The following is a 24686-nucleotide window of genomic DNA, read 5'->3' as shown; positions in this document are numbered from 1 at the left end:
TCCTGTATGATGGTGACATAATATATTGTATATAATAATATAAAGATATATCCTGTATGATGGGGACATAATATATTGTATATAATAATATAAAGATATCTCCTGTATGATGGGGACATAATATATTGTATATAATATAAAGATATCTCCTGTATGATGGTGATATAATATATTGTATATAATAATATAAAGATATCTCCTGTATGATGGGGACATAATATATTGTATATAATAATATAAAGATATCTCCTGTATGATGGTGACATAATATATTGTATATAATAATATAAAGATATCTCCTGTATGATGGTGACATAATATATTGTATATAATAATATAAAGATATCTCCTGTATGATGGTGACATAATATATTGTATATAATAATATAAAGATATCTCCTGTATGATGGGGACATAATATATTGTATATAATAATATAAAGATATCTCCTGTATGATGGGGACATAATATATTGTATATAATATAATAATATAAAGATATCTCCTGTATGATGGTGACATAATATATTGTATATAATATAATAATATAAAGATGTCTTCTGTATGATGGTGACATAATATACTGTATATAATAATATAAAGATGTCTCCTGTATGATGGGGACATAATATATTGTATATAATAATATAAAGATATCTCCTGTATGATGGTGACATAATATATTGTATATAATAATATAAAGATATCTCCTGTATGATGGTGACATAATATATTGTATATAATAATATAAAGATGTCTCCTGTATGATGGGGACATAATATATTGTATATAATAATATAAAGATATCTCCTGTATGATGGTGACATAATATATTGTATATAATAATATAAAGATATCTCCTGTATGATGGGGACATAATATATTGTATATAATAATATAAAGATATCTCCTGTATGATGGTGACATAATATATTGTATATAATAATATAATGATATTTCCTGTATGATGGGGACATAATATATTGTATATAATATAATAATATAAAGCTATCTCCTGTATGATGGGGACATAATATATTGTATATAATATAATAATATAAAGATATCTCCTGTATGATGGGGACATAATATATTGTATATAATAATAATATAAAGATATCTCCTGTATGATGGTGACATAATATATTGTATATAATAATATAAAGATATCTCCTGTATGATGGGGACATAATATATTGTATATAATAATATAAAGATATCTCCTGTATGATGGGGACATAATATATTGTATATAATATAATAATATAAAGATATGTCCTGTATGATGGTGACATAATATATTGTATATAATAATATAAAGATATCTCCTGTATGATGGTGACATAATATATTGTATATAATAATATAATGATATCTCCTGTATGATGGTGACATAATATATTGTATATAATAATATAAAGATATCTCCCGTATGATGGGGACATAATATATTGTATATAATAATATAAAGATATCTCCTGTATGATGGGGACATAATATATTGTATATAATATAATAATATAAAGATATCTCCTGTATGATGGTGACATAATATATTGTATATAATAATATAATGATATCTCCTGTATGATGGTGACATAATATATTGTATATAATAATATAAAGATATCTCCCGTATGATGGGGACATAATATATTGTATATAATAATATAAAGATATCTCCTGTATGATGGGGACATAATATATTGTATATAATATAATAATATAAAGATATCTCCTGTATGATGGTGACATAATATATTGTATATAATAATATAAAGATATCTCCCGTATGATGGGGACATAATATATTGTATATAATAATATAAAGATATCTCCTGAATGATGGTGACATAATATATTGTATATAATAATATAAAGATATTTCCTGTATGATGGGGACATAATATATTGTATATAATATAATAATATAAAGATATCTCCTGTATGATGGTGACATAATATATTGTATATAATAATATAAAGATATCTCCTGTATGATGGGGACATAATATATTGTATATAATAATATAAAGATATCTCCTGTATGATGGTGACATAATATATTGTATATAATAATATAAAGATATCTCCTGTATGATGGTGACATAATATATTGTATATAATAATATAGAGATATCTCCTGTATGATGGGGACATAATATATTGTATATAATAATATAAAGATATCTCCTGTATGATGGTGACATAATATATTGTATATAATAATATAAAGATATCTCCTGTATGATGGGGACATAATATATTGTATATAATAATATAAAGATATCTCCTGTATGATGGGGACATAATATATTGTATATAATAATATAAAGATATCTCCTGTATGATGGTGACATAATATATTGTATATAATAATATAAAGATATCTCCTGTATGATGGGGACATAATATATTGTATATAATAATATAAAGATATCTCCTGTATGATGGGGACATAATATATTGTATATAATAATATAAAGATATCTCCTGTATGATGGTGACATAATATATTGTATATAATAATATAAAGATATCTCCTGTATGATGGGGACATAATATATTGTATATAATAATATAAAGATATCTCCTGTATGATGGGGACATAATATATTGTATATAATAATATAAAGATATCTCCTGTATGATGGGGACATAATATATTGTATATAATATAATAATATAAAGATATGTCCTGTATGATGGTGACATAATATATTGTATATAATAATATAAAGATATCTCCTGTATGATGGGGACATAATATATTGTATATAATAATATAAAGATATCTCCTGTATGATGGGGACATAATATATTGTATATAATATAATACTATAAAGATATGTCCTGTATGATGGTGACATAATATATTGTATATAATAATATAAAGATATCTCCTGTATGATGGTGACATAATATATTGTATATAATAATATAATGATATCTCCTGTATGATGGTGACATAATATATTGTATATAATAATATAAAGATATCTCCTGTATGATGGGGACATAATATATTGTATATAATAATATAAAGATATCTCCTGTATGATGGTGACATAATATATTGTATATAATAATATAAAGATATCTCCGTATGATGGGGACATAATATATTGTATATAATAATATAAAGATATCTCCTGTATGATGGGGACATAATATATTGTATATAATATAATAATATAAAGATATCTCCTGTATGATGGTGACATAATATATTGTATATAATAATATAATGATATCTCCTGTATGATGGTGACATAATATATTGTATATAATAATATAAAGATATCTCCCGTATGATGGGGACATAATATATTGTATATAATAATATAAAGATATCTCCTGTATGATGGGGACATAATATATTGTATATAATATAATAATATAAAGATATCTCCTGTATGATGGTGACATAATATATTGTATATAATAATATAAAGATATCTCCCGTATGATGGGGACATAATATATTGTATATAATAATATAAAGATATCTCCTGAATGATGGTGACATAATATATTGTATATAATAATATAAAGATATTTCCTGTATGATGGGGACATAATATATTGTATATAATATAATAATATAAAGATATCTCCTGTATGATGGTGACATAATATATTGTATATAATAATATAAAGATATCTCCTGTATGATGGGGACATAATATATTGTATATAATAATATAAAGATATCTCCTGTATGATGGTGACATAATATATTGTATATAATAATATAAAGATATCTCCTGTATGATGGTGACATAATATATTGTATATAATAATATAGAGATATCTCCTGTATGATGGGGACATAATATATTGTATATAATAATATAAAGATATCTCCTGTATGATGGTGACATAATATATTGTATATAATAATATAAAGATATCTCCTGTATGATGGGGACATAATATATTGTATATAATAATATAAAGATATCTCCTGTATGATGGGGACATAATATATTGTATATAATAATATAAAGATATCTCCTGTATGATGGTGACATAATATATTGTATATAATAATATAAAGATATCTCCTGTATGATGGTGACATAATATATTGTATATAATATAATAATATAAAGATATCTCCTGTATGATGGTGACATAATATATTGTATATAATAATATAAAGATATCTCCTGTATGATGGGGACATAATATATTGTATATAATAATATAAAGATATCTCCTGTATGATGGTGACATAATATATTGTATATAATAATATAAAGATATCTCCTGTATGATGGTGACATAATATATTGTATATAATATAATAATATAAAGATATCTCCTGTATGATGGTGACATAATATATTGTATATAATATAATAATATAAAGATATCTCCTGTATGATGGGGACATAATATATTGTATATAATAATATAAAGATATCTCCTGTATGATGGTGACATAATATATTGTATATAATAATATAAAGATATCTCCTGTATGATGGTGACATAATATATTGTATATAATATAATAATATAAAGATATCTCCTGTATGATGGTGACATAATATATTGTATATAATATAATAATATAAAGATATCTCCTGTATGATGGGGACATAATATATTGTATATAATAATATAATATAAAGATATCTCCTGTATGATGGTGACATAATATATTGTATATAATAATATAAAGATATCTCCTGTATGATGGTGACATAATATATTGTATATAATAATATAAAGATATCTCCTGTATGATGGGGACATAATATATTGTATATAATATAAAGATATCTCCTGTATGATGGTGATATAATATATTGTATATAATAATATAAAGATATCTCCTGTATGATGGGGACATAATATATTGTATATAATAATATAAAGATATCTCCTGTATGATGGTGACATAATATATTGTATATAATAATATAAAGATATCTCCTGTATGATGGTGACATAATATATTGTATATAATAATATAAAGATATCTCCTGTATGATGGTGACATAATATATTGTATATAATAATATAAAGATATCTCCTGTATGATGGGGACATAATATATTGTATATAATAATATAAAGATATCTCCTGTATGATGGGGACATAATATATTGTATATAATATAATAATATAAAGATATCTCCTGTATGATGGTGACATAATATATTGTATATAATATAATAATATAAAGATGTCTTCTGTATGATGGTGACATAATATACTGTATATAATAATATAAAGATGTCTCCTGTATGATGGGGACATAATATATTGTATATAATAATATAAAGATATCTCCTGTATGATGGTGACATAATATATTGTATATAATAATATAAAGATATCTCCTGTATGATGGTGACATAATATATTGTATATAATAATATAAAGATGTCTCCTGTATGATGGGGACATAATATATTGTATATAATAATATAAAGATATCTCCTGTATGATGGTGACATAATATATTGTATATAATAATATAAAGATATCTCCTGTATGATGGGGACATAATATATTGTATATAATAATATAAAGATATCTCCTGTATGATGGTGACATAATATATTGTATATAATAATATAATGATATTTCCTGTATGATGGGGACATAATATATTGTATATAATATAATAATATAAAGATATCTCCTGTATGATGGGGACATAATATATTGTATATAATATAATAATATAAAGATATCTCCTGTATGATGGGGACATAATATATTGTATATAATAATAATATAAAGATATCTCCTGTATGATGGTGACATAATATATTGTATATAATAATATAAAGATATCTCCTGTATGATGGGGACATAATATATTGTATATAATAATATAAAGATATCTCCTGTATGATGGGGACATAATATATTGTATATAATAATATAAAGATATCTCCTGTATGATGGGGACATAATATATTGTATATAATAATATAAAGATATCTCCTGTATGATGGTGACATAATATATTGTATATAATATAATAATATAAAGATATCTCCTGTATGATGGGGACATAATATATTGTATATAATAATATAAAGATATCTCCTGTATGATGGTGACATAATATATTGTATATAATATAATAATATAAAGATATCTCCTGTATGATGGGGACATAATATATTGTATATAATAATATATAATATAAAGATATCTCCTGTATGATGGTGACATAATATATTGTATATAATATAATAATATAAAGATATCTCCTGTATGATGGTGATATAATATATTGTATATAATAATATAAAGATATCTCCTGTATGATGGGGACATAATATATTGTATATAATAATATAAAGATATCTCCTGTATGATGGGGACATAATATATTGTATATAATAATATAAAGATATCTCCTGTATGATGGGGACATAATATATTGTATATAATATAATAATATAAAGATATCTCCTGTATGATGGGGACATAATATATTGTATATAATAATATAAAGATATCTCCTGTATGATGGTGACATAATATATTGTATATAATAATATAAAGATATCTCCTGTATGATGGTGACATAATATATTGTATATAATATAAAGATATCTCCTGTATGATGGGGACATAATATATTGTATATAATAATATAAAGATATCTCCTGTATGATGGGGACATAATATATTGTATATAATAATATAAAGATATCTCCTGTATGATGGTGACATAATATATTGTATATAATATAAAGATATCTCCTGTATGATGGGGACATAATATATTGTATATAATAATATAAAGATATCTCCTGTATGATGGGGACATAATATATTGTATATAATAATATAAAGATATCTCCTGTATGATGGCAGGTTTCTTTTTTTTTTTTTGCTTATAGAAGTCGCACAAAAAGGTTAATGAAATGGCACAGGGGAGGAGGGGGGAGGGTTAATGAAATGGCACAGGGGAGGAGGGGGGAGGGTTAATGAAATGGCACAGGGGAGGAGGGGGGAGGGTTAATAAAATGGCACAGGGGAGGAGGGGGGGGTTAATGAAATGGCACAGGGGAGGAGGGGGGGGGGTTAATGAAATGGCTCAGGGGATGATGAAGGGGGATGAAATGGAACGGGATGAGGGGAGGGAGGGGTAATTAAAATGGCACAGAGGGATCGGGGGGGGGGATTGGGAATGAAATGGCATAAGGGGGGGGGGAGTAATTAAAATGGCACAGGGGGATCAGAGGGGCCACCTAAATTCCCAATCCCCCTCTGATCCCCCCCCCCCCCTGTGCCATTTCAATTCCCCTCCTCCCCTCTGATCCCCTATACCTTTTCATCCCCTCCCTCTATCAGAAGGGGGGAGGGATTGAAATGGCAAAGGGGGGGGGGGGTCGGCAATGGAGAGCACTGGAAAAATGCAGAGTCTAACATGTTTGTCCCACAGATGCTGAAAATAAAGTTTTGGCTAAAAGAAGACATTATGGCGGTCTGAGCCGGATGGAGAAGAAAAGGAAAGAGGACGTCGCTGATCACAAAAGATGTTATTGTGAGTCCCTAAATGTAATTGTAATCACTTATAAGGTATACAGATCTGGATGCAGTGTGTACAGCTGGTATATACCTCTATATGGTCCTGTATATATTCACTTATATGGTATACAGATCCTGTGTACAGCTGGTATATACCTCTATATGGTCCTTTATATATTCACTTATATGGTATACAGATCCTGTGTACAGCTGGTATATACCTCTATATGGTCCTGTATATATTCACTTATATGGTATACAGATCCTGTGTACAGCTGGTATATACTTCTATATGGTCACTGTATTGGGGGGGTGAGGTAATTGGGGAATCTTGGTTTGTATATAGTGATTTTATTTAATAACAATATAGTGCAATTGTCCAGTCACTAGTCGCTTTGTGGTGTAATGGTCCATGTGTGGTGGTATTATGTGTCCCTTATATGGGTGTATTATTGATAATATTTATCTTTGTATACCGGTATTATTGGTATTGTTGGTCTCAGTATGCCCGATCTGGGCAGGTTACAATAATATAAGGTAATATTTGCTCCTTGTTTAGTGGAATCAATTGGTAACTATACATGCGTGCGCACGTGTGTTTGTGTTTTTTTTTTTTTTAGGGGGGGGGGGGAAGCATTTCATTCTTGGACCCAGGCAAAAAAAAAAAAAGAAATTGTTAATAAATATGATTTAACCCCTTCCCTAATTAAAGTTTAAATCACTCCCCTTTTCCCCAAAAAGACTTGTCCCACCGGGACAGAAGAGAAATTTGAAGAGGTCGACAATGAAACTGGGTGAAGGGAACGGCTTTCATGGCCACCACCATCCAACGCAGGACTTCCATGCAGAACCAAATGAAAACTGGAACAGGACGACCGAGAGGACAAACGCGCTTGTCCAGCGGGAGTCGAATCCGGGCGGTCGCCGTGTCAAACTGGAGTCTCAAGTAGATCAGAGACTGAGTGGAAATCAGGTTGGACTTGTCCTGATTGACCACCCAGCTGAAAGGGGACAAGGTTTGAAGAGTGAGAAGGAGACTCTCCTGATTCTGGACCCTGGTTGGAGCCTTGACCAGGAGGTCATTCAGGTAGGGGATCATGGACACACCCCGGGCTCGCAGGATGGAGATCACCGCCGCCAGGACCTTGGTGAAGACCCTTGGGGCCGTTTCCAGGTCAAAAAGAAGGGCCACAAACTGAAAATGGCCTTCCAGAAGGGCGAAGCCGAGATAGCGCTGATATGCCAGAAAAATGGGGATGTAAAAAGTAAGAGTCTCGGATATCCACCGAGGAAAGAAAATCCCCTTGATCCGTGAATGCCACCACAGAACGGAGAAGAAGAAATGAAGAAAAGCTAATTTGGCCAGATTCTCAATCCTCTTGTCCGCCGGGTCCTTAAAGGATGCTGCATCCGCCAAAGGTAGAGTAGTCTATTTTGATAGACGGAAAACTGGAGGATGCACAGCTGGCGGTAATGTCCATTTCGCAATAAGGTCCTGGGCAAATGGAAACTGCGCCTGAACCTTTCTTAGTCCCCTGAAAGCGTTTGTCTGGATGCTTCCATGCGGTTTCCAGTAAGGAGCAATGAAAGGAAACTTCTGGAGCTGGGTCCGAAGTTCTGGGGTCCTCTAGGTGAAAGATGTCCCTGATGGCTGACACCAAGTTGTCTACCATATCAGACACGCTGGCTCAGTCCTCTGGATCAGAGGCAGAACCTGACGCCTCATCTTCTTGCTCCCCAGGAGAGTGGGAGTGGGTGGAGGCAGCCTTAGATGAAGGCGAGGCGGACCTGGCATGCAGACCTGGAGACCTAGGATGGCGACCAGGAGAGCGACCCTTAGACCAGGGAGGAGCGAGACCTATATGGAGAGCGCCTGTCCGGAGCTCCGGATTCCGGAGAAGAGCCAGAGGCAAACACCCTAGGGTGCTTGTGCGATCGGGCAAAATAAGGATCAGGGGAAGGTGAGCGAGCCTCTCTGGAGGTCTGGCGTAAGGAAGACCTCTCCAACACAGTCACCACGGAATGGGAAACCCCGTGCCAGGTCGAAAATCGACAGAGAGGGAGGGGAAACCCATTTGGGGGGGGGGGCAGTCCCCTCAATAAAAGATTCCTGGGAAAAAAGGGAGGGAGAAGGAAAGGGGAAAAAAATTAAAATACTCACCTTGTCCCGGGAAAACTTATGAAATTCATCTCTCTGGGCCTGACTACTTACCCAGAATATATTAGCTTATTAACTTAAACAATGGCGGTAAGTTTTGCAATATCATAAAATAATACGCAGGTATTATAAAAACAAGTTTTATTGGTTATGCTTAATAAACATAATTATATGTCACTAATCAGCTATGAACAACATATATACAGTATTAATGAAGCATTCTGATTCCTATTTTAGTAGTAGCTGTATACATTATAACTACAGATTACAGAAAGGTTTGTTCAATATCATATGGTATGAAACATTACACCAAATGATAAACAGACTGGGCAAATATCTAATCTCTAGATATATCAATGGAGGGGACTTTAATAAACACTTTGCCCATCCTTACCTAACCACACAAATCTAAAGTACAAATTTAGGTTCAGTGTAAGAAATAATCTATGGTACTAAATTTGAGAGGTATTACATTTTGTTAAGGTTTATAGACTGCTATATGCACTATGTTAATGCCCTGAGATGCATAGAACACTCCCTGTTCCCTGCAGAAGAAGGAGGAGTGGCCATATACTAGACCCATTTGCAATCTCATCCTTTAAAAAATCTATCAACAATCCTAATGAAGAAGATGACATTATAATGTAACCATTCTGGCTTAGAGATACTATTTATAAACCTAGGCTGTCTATTACACCCCCGGTATAAAAAAGACCTTTACCAATAGGAATACAGGCAGACCAGCAGAGGTGGCCAAAATCATAAACAAAAGGATAGAATTTAGTAATTATAAAAATAAACAAAGCAATGAAGATAGGGGAATCTATAAGATTAGGCAGAAAGAGGCCAAGCAAGTTATAAAAACTTCTAAAGCACAGGCAGAAGAGAAACTAGCCTTGTCAGTGAAAAATGGGCTAAAAGACATTATTTAGCTATAAAAATGAAAAAAGGAAATTAAAAGGAATAACTAAGGAAGGAAGGTGTGTAGAAAAGGATAAAGTACGAGCTGACTGCCTCAATGAATACTTCTGTTCAGTTTTCACATAAGAAAATGAAGGAAATGGACCTTAGTTAGGGGAGAAGACTAATTAATCTTTTGATGAGGAAGAGGTTCTATGTCAGCTGTCTAAAGTTAAGACAAATAAGTCACAGGGACCTTATGGATATACCCAAAGTTATTAAAAGAGCTTATCGATGTACTAGCAAAACCACTAACAGATTTATTTAACCAATCACTGGTAATGATTGGAAATAAGCAAATGTTGTGCCCATTCACAAGAAAGGTAGTAGAGAGGAATCAGGTAACTATAGGCCAGTAAGCCTGACATCAATAGTGGGAAAATAAATGGAAACCCTACTAAAGGGTAGAAATGTGAAACATCTAAAATCCCATGGACTGCAAAAAAAAAAAAACAGTAACAGGGGTTTACTTTAGGGAGGTCATGTGACTAAGAGATTTTAGAGTGACTAAAATAATAGATGGTTGAAGTGCAGTAGATATTGTTTATCTAGATGATAGTAAGGCTTCTGAAACTGTCCACATAGAAGACTTAATCTGCAGTCTATGAGCTTGGACCCCATATTGTAGAATGGATTAGTCAGTGACTGAGGGACAGACAACAATGGGGAAAATTCAGAGCGAGGTCTGGTTACCAGTGGGTGTATAGGGAGAGGTATTAGCAGTAGAGGGAGGTGCTAATGCGTTGTACAGAGCTGCACTGGTGAGACCTCCCTGAGTATTGTGCGCAGTAGTGCAGACCGGATCTCAAAAAGGATACAGATACATTGTAGAGAGGTCAGACAAGATACTAAACTAGTCCATGGACTGAGGAGAAAACGGACCAGGAAAGGTTCCACGATCTTCTCATGTATAGAAGAAAGAGGAGACAAGCTTCCCTGTAGAAGAGATAGCTGCAAATACAGTGAGGAGTGTAAGCAGGCATGGGATAGACATAAGGCTATCCTTGATATAAGTTATAGGGAGGTATAAGGCTATCCTTCATGTAAGATAGAGATAGGTATAAGGCTATTCTTCATATAAGATATAGGGATAGGCATAAGGCTATCCTTCATATAAGATAGAAACAGACATAAGGCTTTCCTTCATATAAGATAGAGATAGACATAAGGCTATCCTTCAGATAGGGCCAGGCACTATTAAAAGTATTAACAATATTGGACATACAACGTGGGACGAATGGTTCTTATCTGCCAAGATAGTCCCATGTTTCTATAAGCATGAATACGGCTTCTCCCCTGTGTGATATGTGATCATATGTCTAACAAGATTGGATTTTTGACTAAAGCATTTCCCACATTCTGAGCATGAAAATGGCATTTCTCCTGTGTGAATTCTCTCATGTATAACAAGTTCAGTTTTTGTTGTAAAGCATTTCCCACATTCTGGGCATGAATGTGGCTTCTCCCCTCTGTGCCTTCTCTCATGTATAAAAAGCTCTGAATTATGTGTAAAACGTTTCCCACATTCTGAGCATGAATATGGCTTCTCCCCTGTGTGAATCCTTTCATGTCTAGAAAGATATAATTTCCCTATAAAACATTTACCACATTCTGAGCATGTAAACGGCTTCTCTCCTGTGTGCTTCCTCTTATGTATAACAAGTGGTGCTTTTTCTACAAAGCGTTTTCCACATTCTGAACATTTATATGGCTTCTCCTCTGTGTGACTTCTCAGATGTCTAAAAAGATTTCCTTTCTGTGTAAAACATTTCCCACATTCCGAGCATGAATATGGCCTTTCTCCTGTGTGAGTTTTCTCATGTGTAACACGTTCTGAATAATTTCTTAAACATTTCCCACATTCCGAGCATGAAAATGGATGATCTTCTGTGTGATATTTCTCATGTAAAATCAGACGCGATTTATGTTTAAAGCATTTCCCACATTCTGAGCATGAATATGACTTCTCCCCTGTGTGAATTCTTAAATGTCTAACAAGATATGATTTCTGTTTAAAACCTTTTCCACATTCTGAGCATGTAAATGGTTTCTCTCCTGTGTGCTTCCTCTTATGTATAACAAGCGGTGCTTTTTCTACAAAGCATTTTCCACATTCTAAGCATTTATATGGCTTCTCCCCTGTGTGAACTCTCTGATGTCTAAAAAGATTTCCTTTCTGTGTAAAACATTTCCCACATTCCGAACATGAATATGGCCTTTCTCCTGTGTGAGTTCTCTTATGTTTAACAAATTCTGTATGATTTCTTAAACATTTCCCACATTCCAAGCATGAATATGGCTTCTCTCTTGTGTGATATTTCTCATGTATAATAAGACGTGATTTATCTTTAAAGCATTTTCCACATTCTGAACATGAATATGGCTTCTCTACTGTGTGAGTTTTCTCATGTAAAATAAAATCTGATTTCTTTTTATAGCATTTCCCACATTCAAAACACACATACTGCTTCTTTCTTGTGTGACTTTTTTGGTGTACAGGAAGAGCTGATCTATTTTTTAAATCTCTTTCACATCCCTCCCAATAAAAACCTATCCCATGTTTCTGACCTCTCCTTGTGGTAACAATGTGTGGTTGGTCAGGAGAAGGTTCCTCATGATCAGGTGGATTATTATAGGATAGATCTGGATGGACATTAGTGGTAAGGAGGTCTTCTCCTGAGGAGAGCTCCATGATCTCTCCATCTTCTCCTGAGGAGCGCTCCATGATCCCTCCATCTTCTCCTGAGGAGCGCTCCATGATCTCTCCATCTTCTCCTGAGGAGCGCTCCATGATCCCTCCATCTTCTCCAGAGGAGCGCTCCATGATCTCTCCATCTTCTCCTTTATCATTCAGGGATAACATGAAGTTTCCCTCAGAATTCTTACTGGGATTTTCTGTTGGGATAAAAATGGATTATGGGAAATGTATAAAATATTAGGTTGGAAAAAGTTTTGATGCAGTTTTTGATGGTCACCTGGCCCCAGAAGAGAATACAGAGGAGAGGAGATGATCCCCCATTTATATTTTCCTTATTTATGGGGTCACTCCGAGATCCTAGTGACTCCTTTTCTGGGCATGCTCTGTAAATATATATTTATACAACCTCCATATATTGTGGGGCCATATACTGTATATATACAACCTCCATATATTGTGGGGCCATATACTGTATATATACACAACCTCCATATATTGTGGGGCCATATATTGTATATATACAACCTCCATATATTGTGGGACCATATACTGTATATATACAACCTCCATATATTGTGGGGCCATATACTGTATATATATACAACCTCCATATATTGTGGGGCCATATACTGTATATACAACCTCCATATATTGTGGGGCCATATACTGTATATACAACCTCCATATATTGTGGGGCCATATACTGTATATACAACCTCCATATATAGTGGGGCCATATACTGTATATATACAACCTCCATATATTGTGTGGCCATATACTGTATATACAAACACCATATATTGTGGGGCCATATACTGTATAAACAACCTTCATATATTGTGGGGCCATATACTGTATATACAACCTCCATGTATTGTGGGGCCATATACTGTATATACAACCTCCATATATTATGGGGCCATATACTGTATATACAACCTCCATATATTGTGGGGCCATATACTGTATATACAACCTCCATATATTGTGGAGACATATACTGTATAGGAGATAGGGAAAGGAGGGGTGGCACCCCTGCCACCTCATTCCTATCTCTTCAGGAGGATCGTGGGTGTCTTGGACACCCCCGATCCCCCTTATTTTCTGGGCCAACGGGTCATATGGGTCACCGGCGATTTGCGGCGATCGCCGACATTGCGGGGGGGTCTTGGGACCCCCCTGGGCATTTGCACGGGATGCCTTCTAATAGATATCAGCAGTCATCCCAGTCTGGTCCCCGCCCGGTGTGCGGTGGGGACCGAAATTCCCACAGGCATACAGGTACGCCCTGGGTCCTTAAGTACCAGGGAGCGAAGGCGTACCTGTATGCCCTGGGTCCCTAAGTGGTTAAGCAATGGCGTTACATTTTGCAATATCATAAAATAATACGCAGGTATTATAAAAAAAAAGTAGGTTTATTGGTTATGCTTAATAAACATAATTATATGTCACTAATCAGCTATGAACAACATATATACAGTATTAATGAAGCATTCTGATTCCTATTTTAGTAGTAGCTGCATACATTAGAACTACAGATTACAGAAAGGTTTGTTCAATATCATATATGGTATTATGGCATGAAACATTACACCAAATGATGAACAGACTGGGCAAATATCTGATCTCTAGATATATCAATGGAGGGGACTTTAATAAACACTTTGCCCATCCTTAGCTAACCACACAAATCTAAAGTACAAATTTAGGGTCAGTGTAAGGAATAATCTATGGTACTAAATTTGAGAGGTATTACATTTTGTTAAGGTTTATAGACTGCTATATGCACTATGTTAATGCCCTGAGATGCATAGAACACTCCCTGTTCCCTGCAGAAGAAGGAGGAGTGGCCATATACTAGACACATTTGCAATCTCATCCTTTAAAAAATCTATCAACAATCCTAATGAAGAAGACGACATTATAATGTAACCATTCTGACTTAGACATACTATTTATAAACCCGGGCTGTCGTACCCTAATCTTAACCCTAAAAGACATTATTTAGCTATAAAAATGAAAAAAGGAAATTAAAAGGAATAACTAAGGAAGGAAGGTGTGTAAAAGAGAATAAAGGACGAGCTGACTGCCTCAATGAATATTTCTGTTCAGTTTTCACATAAGAAAATGAAGGAAATGGACCTTAGTTAGGGGAGAAGACTAATGAATCTTTTGATGAGGAAGAGGTTCTATGTCAGCTGTCTAAAGTTAAGACAAATAAGTCACAGGAACCTGATGGGATACACCCAAAGTTATTAAAAGAGCTTATCGACATACTAGCAAAACCACTAAAAGATGTATTTAACCAATCACTGGTAACAGGAGTCATCCCAAAAGATTGGAAATTAGCAAATGTTGTGCCCATTCACAAGAAAGATAGTAGAGAGGAATCAGGTAACTATAGGCCAGTAAGCCTGACATCAATAGTGGGAAAATAAATGGAAACCCTACTAAAGGGTAGATATGTGGAACATCTAAAATCCCATGGATTGCAAAAAAACAGCAACCGGGGTTTACTTTAGGGAGGTCATGTGACTAATCTAAGAGATTTTAGAGTGACTAAAATAATAGATGGTGAAGGTGCAGTAGATATTGCTTATCTAGATGATAGTAAGGCTTCTGACACTGTCCACATAGAAGACAATCTGCAGTCTATGAGCTTGGATCCCATATTGTAGAATGGATTAGTCAGTGACTGAGGGACAGACAACAATGGAGAATATTCAGAGCATGTTACCAGTGGGTATATAGGGAGAGGTATTAGCAGTAGAGGGAGGTGCTAATGCGTTGTACAGAGCTGCACTGGTGAGACCTCCCTCCCTCCTGAGGAAGGGCCAGGCTCTATTAAAAGTATTAACAATATTGGACATACAACGTGGGACGAATGGTTCTTATCTGCCAAGATAGTCCATGTTTCTATAAGCATGAATACGGCTTCTCCCCTGTGTGATATGTGATCATATGTCTAACAAGATTGGATTTTTGACGAAAGCATTTCCCACATTCTGAGCATGAAAATGGCATTTCTCCTGTGTGAATTCTCTCATGTATAACAAGTTCTGTTTTTGTTGTAAAGCATTTCCCACATTCTGGGCATGAATGTGGCTTCTCCCCTCTGTGCTTTCTCTCATGTAAAAAAAGCTCTGAATTATGTCTAAAGTATTTCCCACATTCTGAGCACGAATATGGCTTCTCCCCTGTGTGAATTCTTAAATGTCTAGAAAGATATGATTTCTGTTTAAAATATTTACCACATTCTGAGCATGTAAATGGTTTCTCTCCTGTGTGCTTCCTCTTATGTATAACAAGCGGTGCTTTTTCTACAAAGCATTTTCCACATTCTAAGCATTTATATGGCTTCTCCCCTGTGTGAACTCTCTGATGTCTAAAAAGATTTCCTTTCTGTGTAAAACATTTCCCACATTCCGAACATGAATATGGCTTTTCTCCTGTGTGAGTTCTCTTATGTTGAACAAATTCTGTATGATTTCTTAAATATTTCCCACATTCCAAGCATGAATATGGCTTCTCTCTTGTGTGATATTTCTCATGTATAATAAGACGTGATTTATCTTTAAAGCATTTTCCACATTCTGAACATGAATATGGCTTCTCTACTGTGTGAGTTTTCTCATGTAAAATAAAAGCTGATTTCTTTTTATAGCATTTCCCACATTCAAAACACACATACTGCTTCTTTCTCGTGTGACTTTTTTGGTGTACAGGAAGAGCTGATCTATTTTTTAAATCTCTTTCACATCCCTCCCAATAAAAACCTATCCCATGTTTCTGACCTCTCCTTGTGGTAACAATGTGTGGTTGGTCAGGAGAAGGTTCCTCATGATCAGGTGGATTATTACAGGATAGATCTGGATGGACATTAGGGGTAAGGAGGTCTTCTCCTGAGGAGCGCTCCATCATATCTTCATCTTCTCCTTTATCATTCAGGGATAACATGAAGTTTCCCTCAGAATTCTTACTGGGATTTTCTGTTGGGATAAAAATGGATTATGGGAAATGTATAAAATATTATTAGGTTGGAAACACACATGAAGTTTTGCTGCAGTTTTTGATGGTCACCTGACCCCAGAAGAGAATACAGAGGAGAGGAGATGATCCCCCTTTATAGTTTCCTTATTTTTGGAGTCATTCCGAGACCCTAGTGACTCCTTTTCTGGGAATGCTCTGTATATATATATTTATACAACCTCCATATATTGTGGGGTCATATACTGTATATATACAACCTCCATATATTGTGGGGCCATATACTGTATATATACAACCTCCATATATTGTGGGGCCATATACTGTATATATACAACCTCCATATATTGTGGGGCCATATACTGTATATACACAACCACCATATATTGTGGGGTCATATACTGTATATACAACCTCCATAAATTGTGGGGCCATATACTGTATATATACAACCTCCATATATTGTGGGGCCATATACTGTATATACAACCTCCATATATTGTGGGGCCATATACTGTATATACAACCTCCATGTATTGTGGGGCCATATACTGTATATACAACCTCCATGTATTGTGGGACCATATACTGTATATACAACCGCCATATATTGTGGGACCATATACTGTATATACAACCTCCATGTATTGTGGGGCCATATACTGTATATATACAACCACCATATATTGTGGGGCCATATACTGTATATATACAACCACCATATATTGTGGGGCCATATACTGTATATACAATCTCCATATATTGTGAGGCCATATACTGTATATACAACCTCCATATATTGTGAGGCCATATACTGTATATACAACCTCCATATATTGTGGGGCCATATACTGTGTATACAACCTCCATAAATTGTGGGACCATATACTGTATATACAACCTCCATATATTGTGGGGCCATATACTGTATATATACAACCTCCATATATTGTGGGACCATATACTGTATATATACAACCTCCATATATTGTGGGGCCATATACTGTATACATACTACATACAATCTCCATATATTGAGGGGCCATATACTGTATATACGACCTCCATATATTGTGGGGCCATATACTGTATATATACAACTTCCATATATTGTGGGACCATATACTGTATATATAACTGCCAAATATTGTGGGGCCATATACTGTATATATATATATATATATATATATATATATATATATATATATATATATACATATACATATACACACACACACACACAACTTCCATATATTGTGGGACCATATACTGTATTTACAACCTCCATATATTGTGAGGCCATATACTGTATATACAACCTCCATATATTGTGGGGCCATATACTGTATATATACACAACCTCCATATATTGTGGGGCCATATACTGTATATATACAACCTCCATATATTGTGGGGCCATATACTGTATATATACAACCTCCATATATTGTGGGGCCATATACTGTATATATACAACCTCCATATATTGTGGGGCCATATACTGTATATATACAACCACCATATATTGTGGGGCCATATACTGTATATACAATCTCCATATATTGTGAGGCCATATACTGTATATACAACCTCCATATATTGTGGGGCCATATACTGTATATACAACCTCCATATATTGTGGGACCATATACTGTATATACAACCTCCATATATTGTGGGGCCATATACTGTATATATACAACCTCCATATATTGTGGGGCCATATACTGTATATATACAACCGCCATATATTGTGGGACCATATACTGTATATACAACCGCCATATATTGTGGGACCATATACTGTATATAAAACCTCCATGTATTGTTGGGCCATATACTGTATATATACAACCTCCATATATTGTGGGGCCATATACTGTATATATACAACCACCATATATTGTGGGGCCATATACTGTATATACAATCTCCATATATTGTGAGGCCATATACTGTATATACAACCTCCATATATTGTGGGGCCATATACTGTATATACAACCTCCATATATTGTGGGACCATATACTGTATATACAACCTCCATATATTGTGGGGCCATATACTGTATATATACAACCTTCATATATTGTGGGGCCATATACTGTATATAAAACCTCCATATATTGTGGGACCATATACTGTATATACAACCTCCATATATTGTGGGGCCATATACTGTATATACAACCTCCATATATTGTGGGGCCATATACTGTATTTACAACCTCCATATATTGTGGGGCCATATACTGTATATATACACAACCTCCATATATTGTGTGGCCATATACTGTATATATACAACCTCCATATATTGTGGGGCCATATACTGTATATATACAACCTCCATATATTGTGGGGCCATATACTGTATATATACAACCTCCATATATTGTGGGACCATATACTGTATATATACAACCTCCATATATTGTGGGACCATATACTGTATATATACAACCTCCATATATTGTGAGACCATATACTGTATATATACAACCTCCATATATTGTGGGGCCATATACTGTATATATATATACAACCTCCATATATTGTGGAGCCATATACTGTATATACAACCTCCATCTATTGTGGGGCCATATACTGTATATATACAACCTCCATATATTGCGGGGCCCTATACTGTATATATACAACCTCCATATATTGTGGGGCCTAAGGAGGCATTAGTATGTGAGCCACCAAGAGAAGCTATGTAAGGGAAGACTGAGCCACCAGGGGGAGCTATGTAAGGGAAGGCTGAGCCACCAGGAGGAGCTATGTAAGGGAAGGCTGAGCCATCAGGGGGAGCTATGTAAGGGAAGGATGAGCCACCAGGGGGAGCTATGTAAGGGAAGGCTAAGCCACCAGGGGGAGCAATGTAAGGGAAGACTGAGCCACCAGGAGGAGCTATGTAAGGGAAGGATGAGCCACCAGGGGGAGCTATGTAAGGGAAGGCTGAGCCACCAGGGGGAGCTATGTAAGAGAAGACTGAGCCACCAGGGGGAGCTATGTAAGGGAAGGCTGAGCCACCAGGAGGAGCTATGTAAGGGTAGACTGAGCCACCAGGAGGAGCTATGTAAGGGAAGGCTGAGCCACCAGGAGGAGCTATGTAAGGGAAGGCTGAGCCACCAGGGGGAGCTATGTAAGGGAAGGCTGAGCCACCAGGGAGAGCTATGTAAGGGAAGGCTGAGCCACCAGGAGGAGCTATGTAAGGGAAGACTGAGCCACCAGGGGGAGCTATGTAAGGGAAGGCTGAGCCACCAGGGAGAGCTATGTAAGGGAAGGCTGAGCCACCAGGAGGAGCTATGTAAGGGAAGGCTGAGCCACCAGGAGGAGCTATGTAAGGGAAGGCTGAGCCACCAGGAGGAGCTATGTAAGGGAAGGAAGAGCCACCAGGGGGAGCTATGTAAGGGAAGAATGAGCCACCAGGAGGAGCTATGTAAGGGAAAGATGAGCCACCAGGGGGAGCTATGTAAGGGAAGACTGAGCCACCAGGGGGAGCTATGTAAGGGAAGGCTGGGCCACCAGGGGGAGCTATGTAAGGGAAGGCTGAGTCACCAGGGGGAGTTATGTAAGGGAAGGCTGAGCAACCAGGGGGAGCTATGTAAGAGAAGGCTGAGCCACCAGGAGGAGCTATGTAAGGGAAGGCAGAGCCACCAGGGGGAGCTATGTAAGAGAAGGCTGAGCCACCAGGAGGAGCTAAGTAAGGGAAGGCTGACCCACCTGGGGGAGCTATGTAAGAGAAGGCTGAGCCACCAGGAGGAGCTATGTAAGGGAAGGCTGAGCCACCAGGGGGAGCTATGTAAGAGAAGGCTGCGCCACCAGGAGGAGCTATGTAAGAGAAGGCTGAGCAACCAGGGGGTGCTATGTAAGGGAAGACTGAGCCACCAGGGGGAGCTATGTAAGGGAAGGCTGAGCCACCAGGGGGAGCTATGTAAGGGAAGGCTGAGCCACCAGGAGGAGCTATGTAAGGGAAGGCTGAGCAACCAGGAGGAGCTATGTAAGGGAAGGCTGAGCCACCAGGAGGAGCCACCAGGGGGAGCTATGTAAGGGAAGGCTGAGCCACCAGGGGGAGCTATGTAAGGGAAGGCTGAGCCACCAGGGGGAGCTATGTAAGGGAAGGCTGAGCCACCAGGAGGAGCTATGTAAGGGAAGGCTGAGCAACCAGGAGGAGCTATGTAAGGGAAGGCTGAGCCACCAGGAGGAGCCACCAGGGGGAGCTATGTAAGGGAAGGCTGAGCCACCAGGAGGAGCTATGTAAGGGAAGGCTGAGCCACCAGGGGGAGCTATGTAAGAGAAGGCTGCGCCACCAGGAGGAGCTATGTAAGAGAAGGCTGAGCAACCAGGGGGTGCTATGTAAGGGAAGACTGAGCCACCAGGGGGAGCTATGTAAGGGAAGGCTGAGCCACCAGGGGGAGCTATGTAAGAGAAGGCTGAGCCACCAGGAGGAGCTATGTAAGGGAAGACTGAGCCACCAGAGGGAGCTATGTAAGGGAAGGCTGAGCCACCAGGGGGAGCTATGTAAGGGAAGGCTGAGCCACCAGGAGGAGCTATGTAAGGGAAGGCTGAGCAACCAGGAGGAGCTATGTAAGGGAAGGCTGAGCAACCAGGGGGTGCTATGTAAGGGAAGGCTGAGCAACCAGGAGGAGCTATGTAAGGGAAGGCTGGGCCTCTTAGAGTGTTTCAAGTTTATTAACCTCTTAAGGACGCAGGGCATACCTGTATGCCCTGCGCCCGCTCCCCTGCTATGATGCGGGCTCATGGGCTGACCCCGCATCATAGCCGGGCGGTCCTGGCGGCTATCAGCTGCCAGGACCTATGTCTATGCCCAGCATTAACCCCATAGACATGGCGATCAAAGATGATCGCTGCTTCTTATATGAAAGTAAAACAGTTCCCGGTAGCTTATTTGGGCTGTTTGGGATCGCCACGGTAAAATCGACTGGATCAGCAGAGCGCCGATAATACTGATCTATGCTATAGCATAGCATTGAACAGTGTATGCAATCAGAAGATTGCATGTAATAGTCCACTGTAGGGACTAAAAAATGGTGTAAAAAAAATAAAATAAATAAAATAAAAGTAAAACAAAAATGTAAACAAAAATAAACACAAACATATGAGGTATTGCCAAGTGCGTATATGTCCGAACTTAAAAAATATGATGTTAATTAAACCCCACGGTCAATGGTGTATACGTAAAAAAAAAAAATCCAAAATCCAAAATTGTGTATTTTTGGTTATTTTGTATACACTAAAAAACTACAGACCACGGCGCAAAAAATTAGCTCTCATACATCCCCATATTCGGAAATAAAAAAATATAGAGGTCAGAAGATGCCAGTTTTAAACATACTAATTTTGGTGCATGTAGTTGTATTTTTTTAATTAGTATAATGGGTATGGACCTTCAGAAAAAAAATTTGTCACTTTTACCGAAAAGTGCACTGCGTTACGTCATAGATTTTGTGGTGAAATTACCAATGTCACTACAAACTAAAATTGGTAGCGAATAAAACAAGCCCTCGTATGGGTCTATAGGTAGAAAACGGAAAGCGATTCATTCTTAGAAGGTGAGGAGGAAAAAACGTAAGTGCAAAAACGGAAAAACGCTGAGTCCTGAAAGGGTTAAAAGATCAGGAGCACAAGCCACAAAGCGTACGTCCCTGTAGACACACACAATACCGCTATATTGTTCTTAAATAAAAACCCACGACACATAGACCAATATTCTCATATACACTACACATAGAGGAAGATACCAGCAATACGCTGGCACCCTGCGGACCGAATGAGGCCGGGTTCACATATATCAGGCGTGCACCGGGGGGGGGGGGGGGGGAACTGATGCCAGAACTGATCCCGTTCATTTGAATGGGACAGTTCACAATCATTCAGCGTCTTAAAGGGGCACTCCGACGCTTTGGATAGGGGATAAGATACCTGATCGCGGGCGTCCCGCCACTGGGGAACCTCGTGATCTTGCACGCAGCACCTCGTTAGAATCAGTCCCAGGAGCATGTTCCCTCCGGATCTGATGACTGCCGATCACAGGTCCGGAACATAGTGATGTCACGGCTCCGCCCCCGTGTGACATCACGCTCCGCCCCCTCAATGCAAGCCTATGGGAGGGGGCATGACAGCTGATGACTGGCGATCACGGGGTCGGAGCATTGTGATGTCCCGGCCCCACCCCCATGTGATGTCACGCTCCGCCCCCTCAATGCAAGCCTATGGGAGGGGGTGTGGCAGCTGTCAGCTGATGACTGCCAATCACGGCTCTGCCCCGTGTGACATCACACTCCGCCCCCCTCAATGCAAACCTATGGGAGGGGCGTGACAGCTGTCACGCCCCCTCCCATAGGCTTGCATTGAGGGGGCGGAGCGTGATGTCTCACAGGGGCGGGGCAGTGATATCACAATGCTCCGGCCCCGTGATCGTCAGTAATCAGACCCGGAGCCAACATGCTCCGCCGAGGTGCTGCACGATTGATTGTAATGGGGTACTCCGGCGCCGTAGTACCCCTTTAATTTTGAGGCTGGATGGTTGGACATACCGGAGGAAGAAGTTTGGATTACACTACCCTGAAATACACTATTGTGTGTGTGTGTATATATATATGTGTATATATGAGAAAAAAAATTACATATATATATATTTCCAAACCAGAGTGTATCCATCTGTTGCAAAAACTACAACTCTCAGCATGCTGGGATTTTTAGTATTACAGCAGCTGGAGGCGCCCTGGTTGCGAAAAAATACACGCATGCATAAATCAGTGTTTCCCAATCAGGATGCCCCAGCTTTGTTGGGGGCCGCCGGCACTGGAACTCTATACTGTACAGCCTTTGGCTGTCCGGGCATGCTGAGAGTTGTAGTTTTGCAACAGCTGGAGGTCCGTAGGTTGGAGACCGCTGCTGTACGCTGTATACCTATGCCCGGGCTGCAAAAGATAAAGAAAATAAACTGTGACTTACCTACATCGGCCTTACACAGGGGACTGGAACGTCGGACAGCCATCAGCCTATCACCAGCCGCAGCGATGTCCCGCCCGGCCAGTGATAGGCTGAGCCCACTGTCATGTAAGGAGCTCTGGCCGGCTTCTTACATGACATTGCGTTTAACTCATCACTGACCGGGGCGGGACATCGCTGCGGTCGGTGATAGGCTGACGGCTGTCCGACGTTCCAATCCCCGGCGTAAGGCCGACGTAGGTAAGTCACAGTTTATTTTCTTTATCTTTTGCAGCCCGGGCATAGGTATACAGCATACAGCAGTGGTCTCCAACCTACGGACCTCCAGCTGTTGCAAAACTACAACTCCCAGCTGTCCGGGCATGCTGGGAGTTGTAGTTTTGCAACAGCTC

General features: G+C 37.4%; 1 protein-coding gene across 4 annotated transcripts in view; it reads right to left on the bottom strand.

The window, feature by feature from the left end:
• The window catches only part of LOC130276715 (zinc finger and SCAN domain-containing protein 2-like), a 114067-nt gene that overhangs the window by 46837 nt on the left and 42544 nt on the right, over positions 1 to 24686 (bottom strand). For all 4 annotated transcript variants that reach the window (XM_056526484.1, XM_056526727.1, XM_056526577.1 and 1 more), the window contains 2 exons: positions 17120 to 17314; positions 13195 to 13521 (listed from right to left, as the gene is read on the bottom strand). In XM_056526484.1, the coding sequence (XP_056382459.1) occupies positions 13195 to 13521; positions 17120 to 17314 (522 nt within the window). The remainder of the gene's footprint in view (positions 1 to 13194; positions 13522 to 17119; positions 17315 to 24686) is intronic.

This window comes from Hyla sarda, chromosome 1, assembly GCF_029499605.1.
Source record: "Hyla sarda isolate aHylSar1 chromosome 1, aHylSar1.hap1, whole genome shotgun sequence".
Lineage (NCBI taxonomy): Eukaryota > Metazoa > Chordata > Amphibia > Anura > Hylidae > Hyla > Hyla sarda.
Note: the sequence above shows the minus strand (reverse complement) of the source record. Positions and strands in the feature narration are given on the sequence as shown.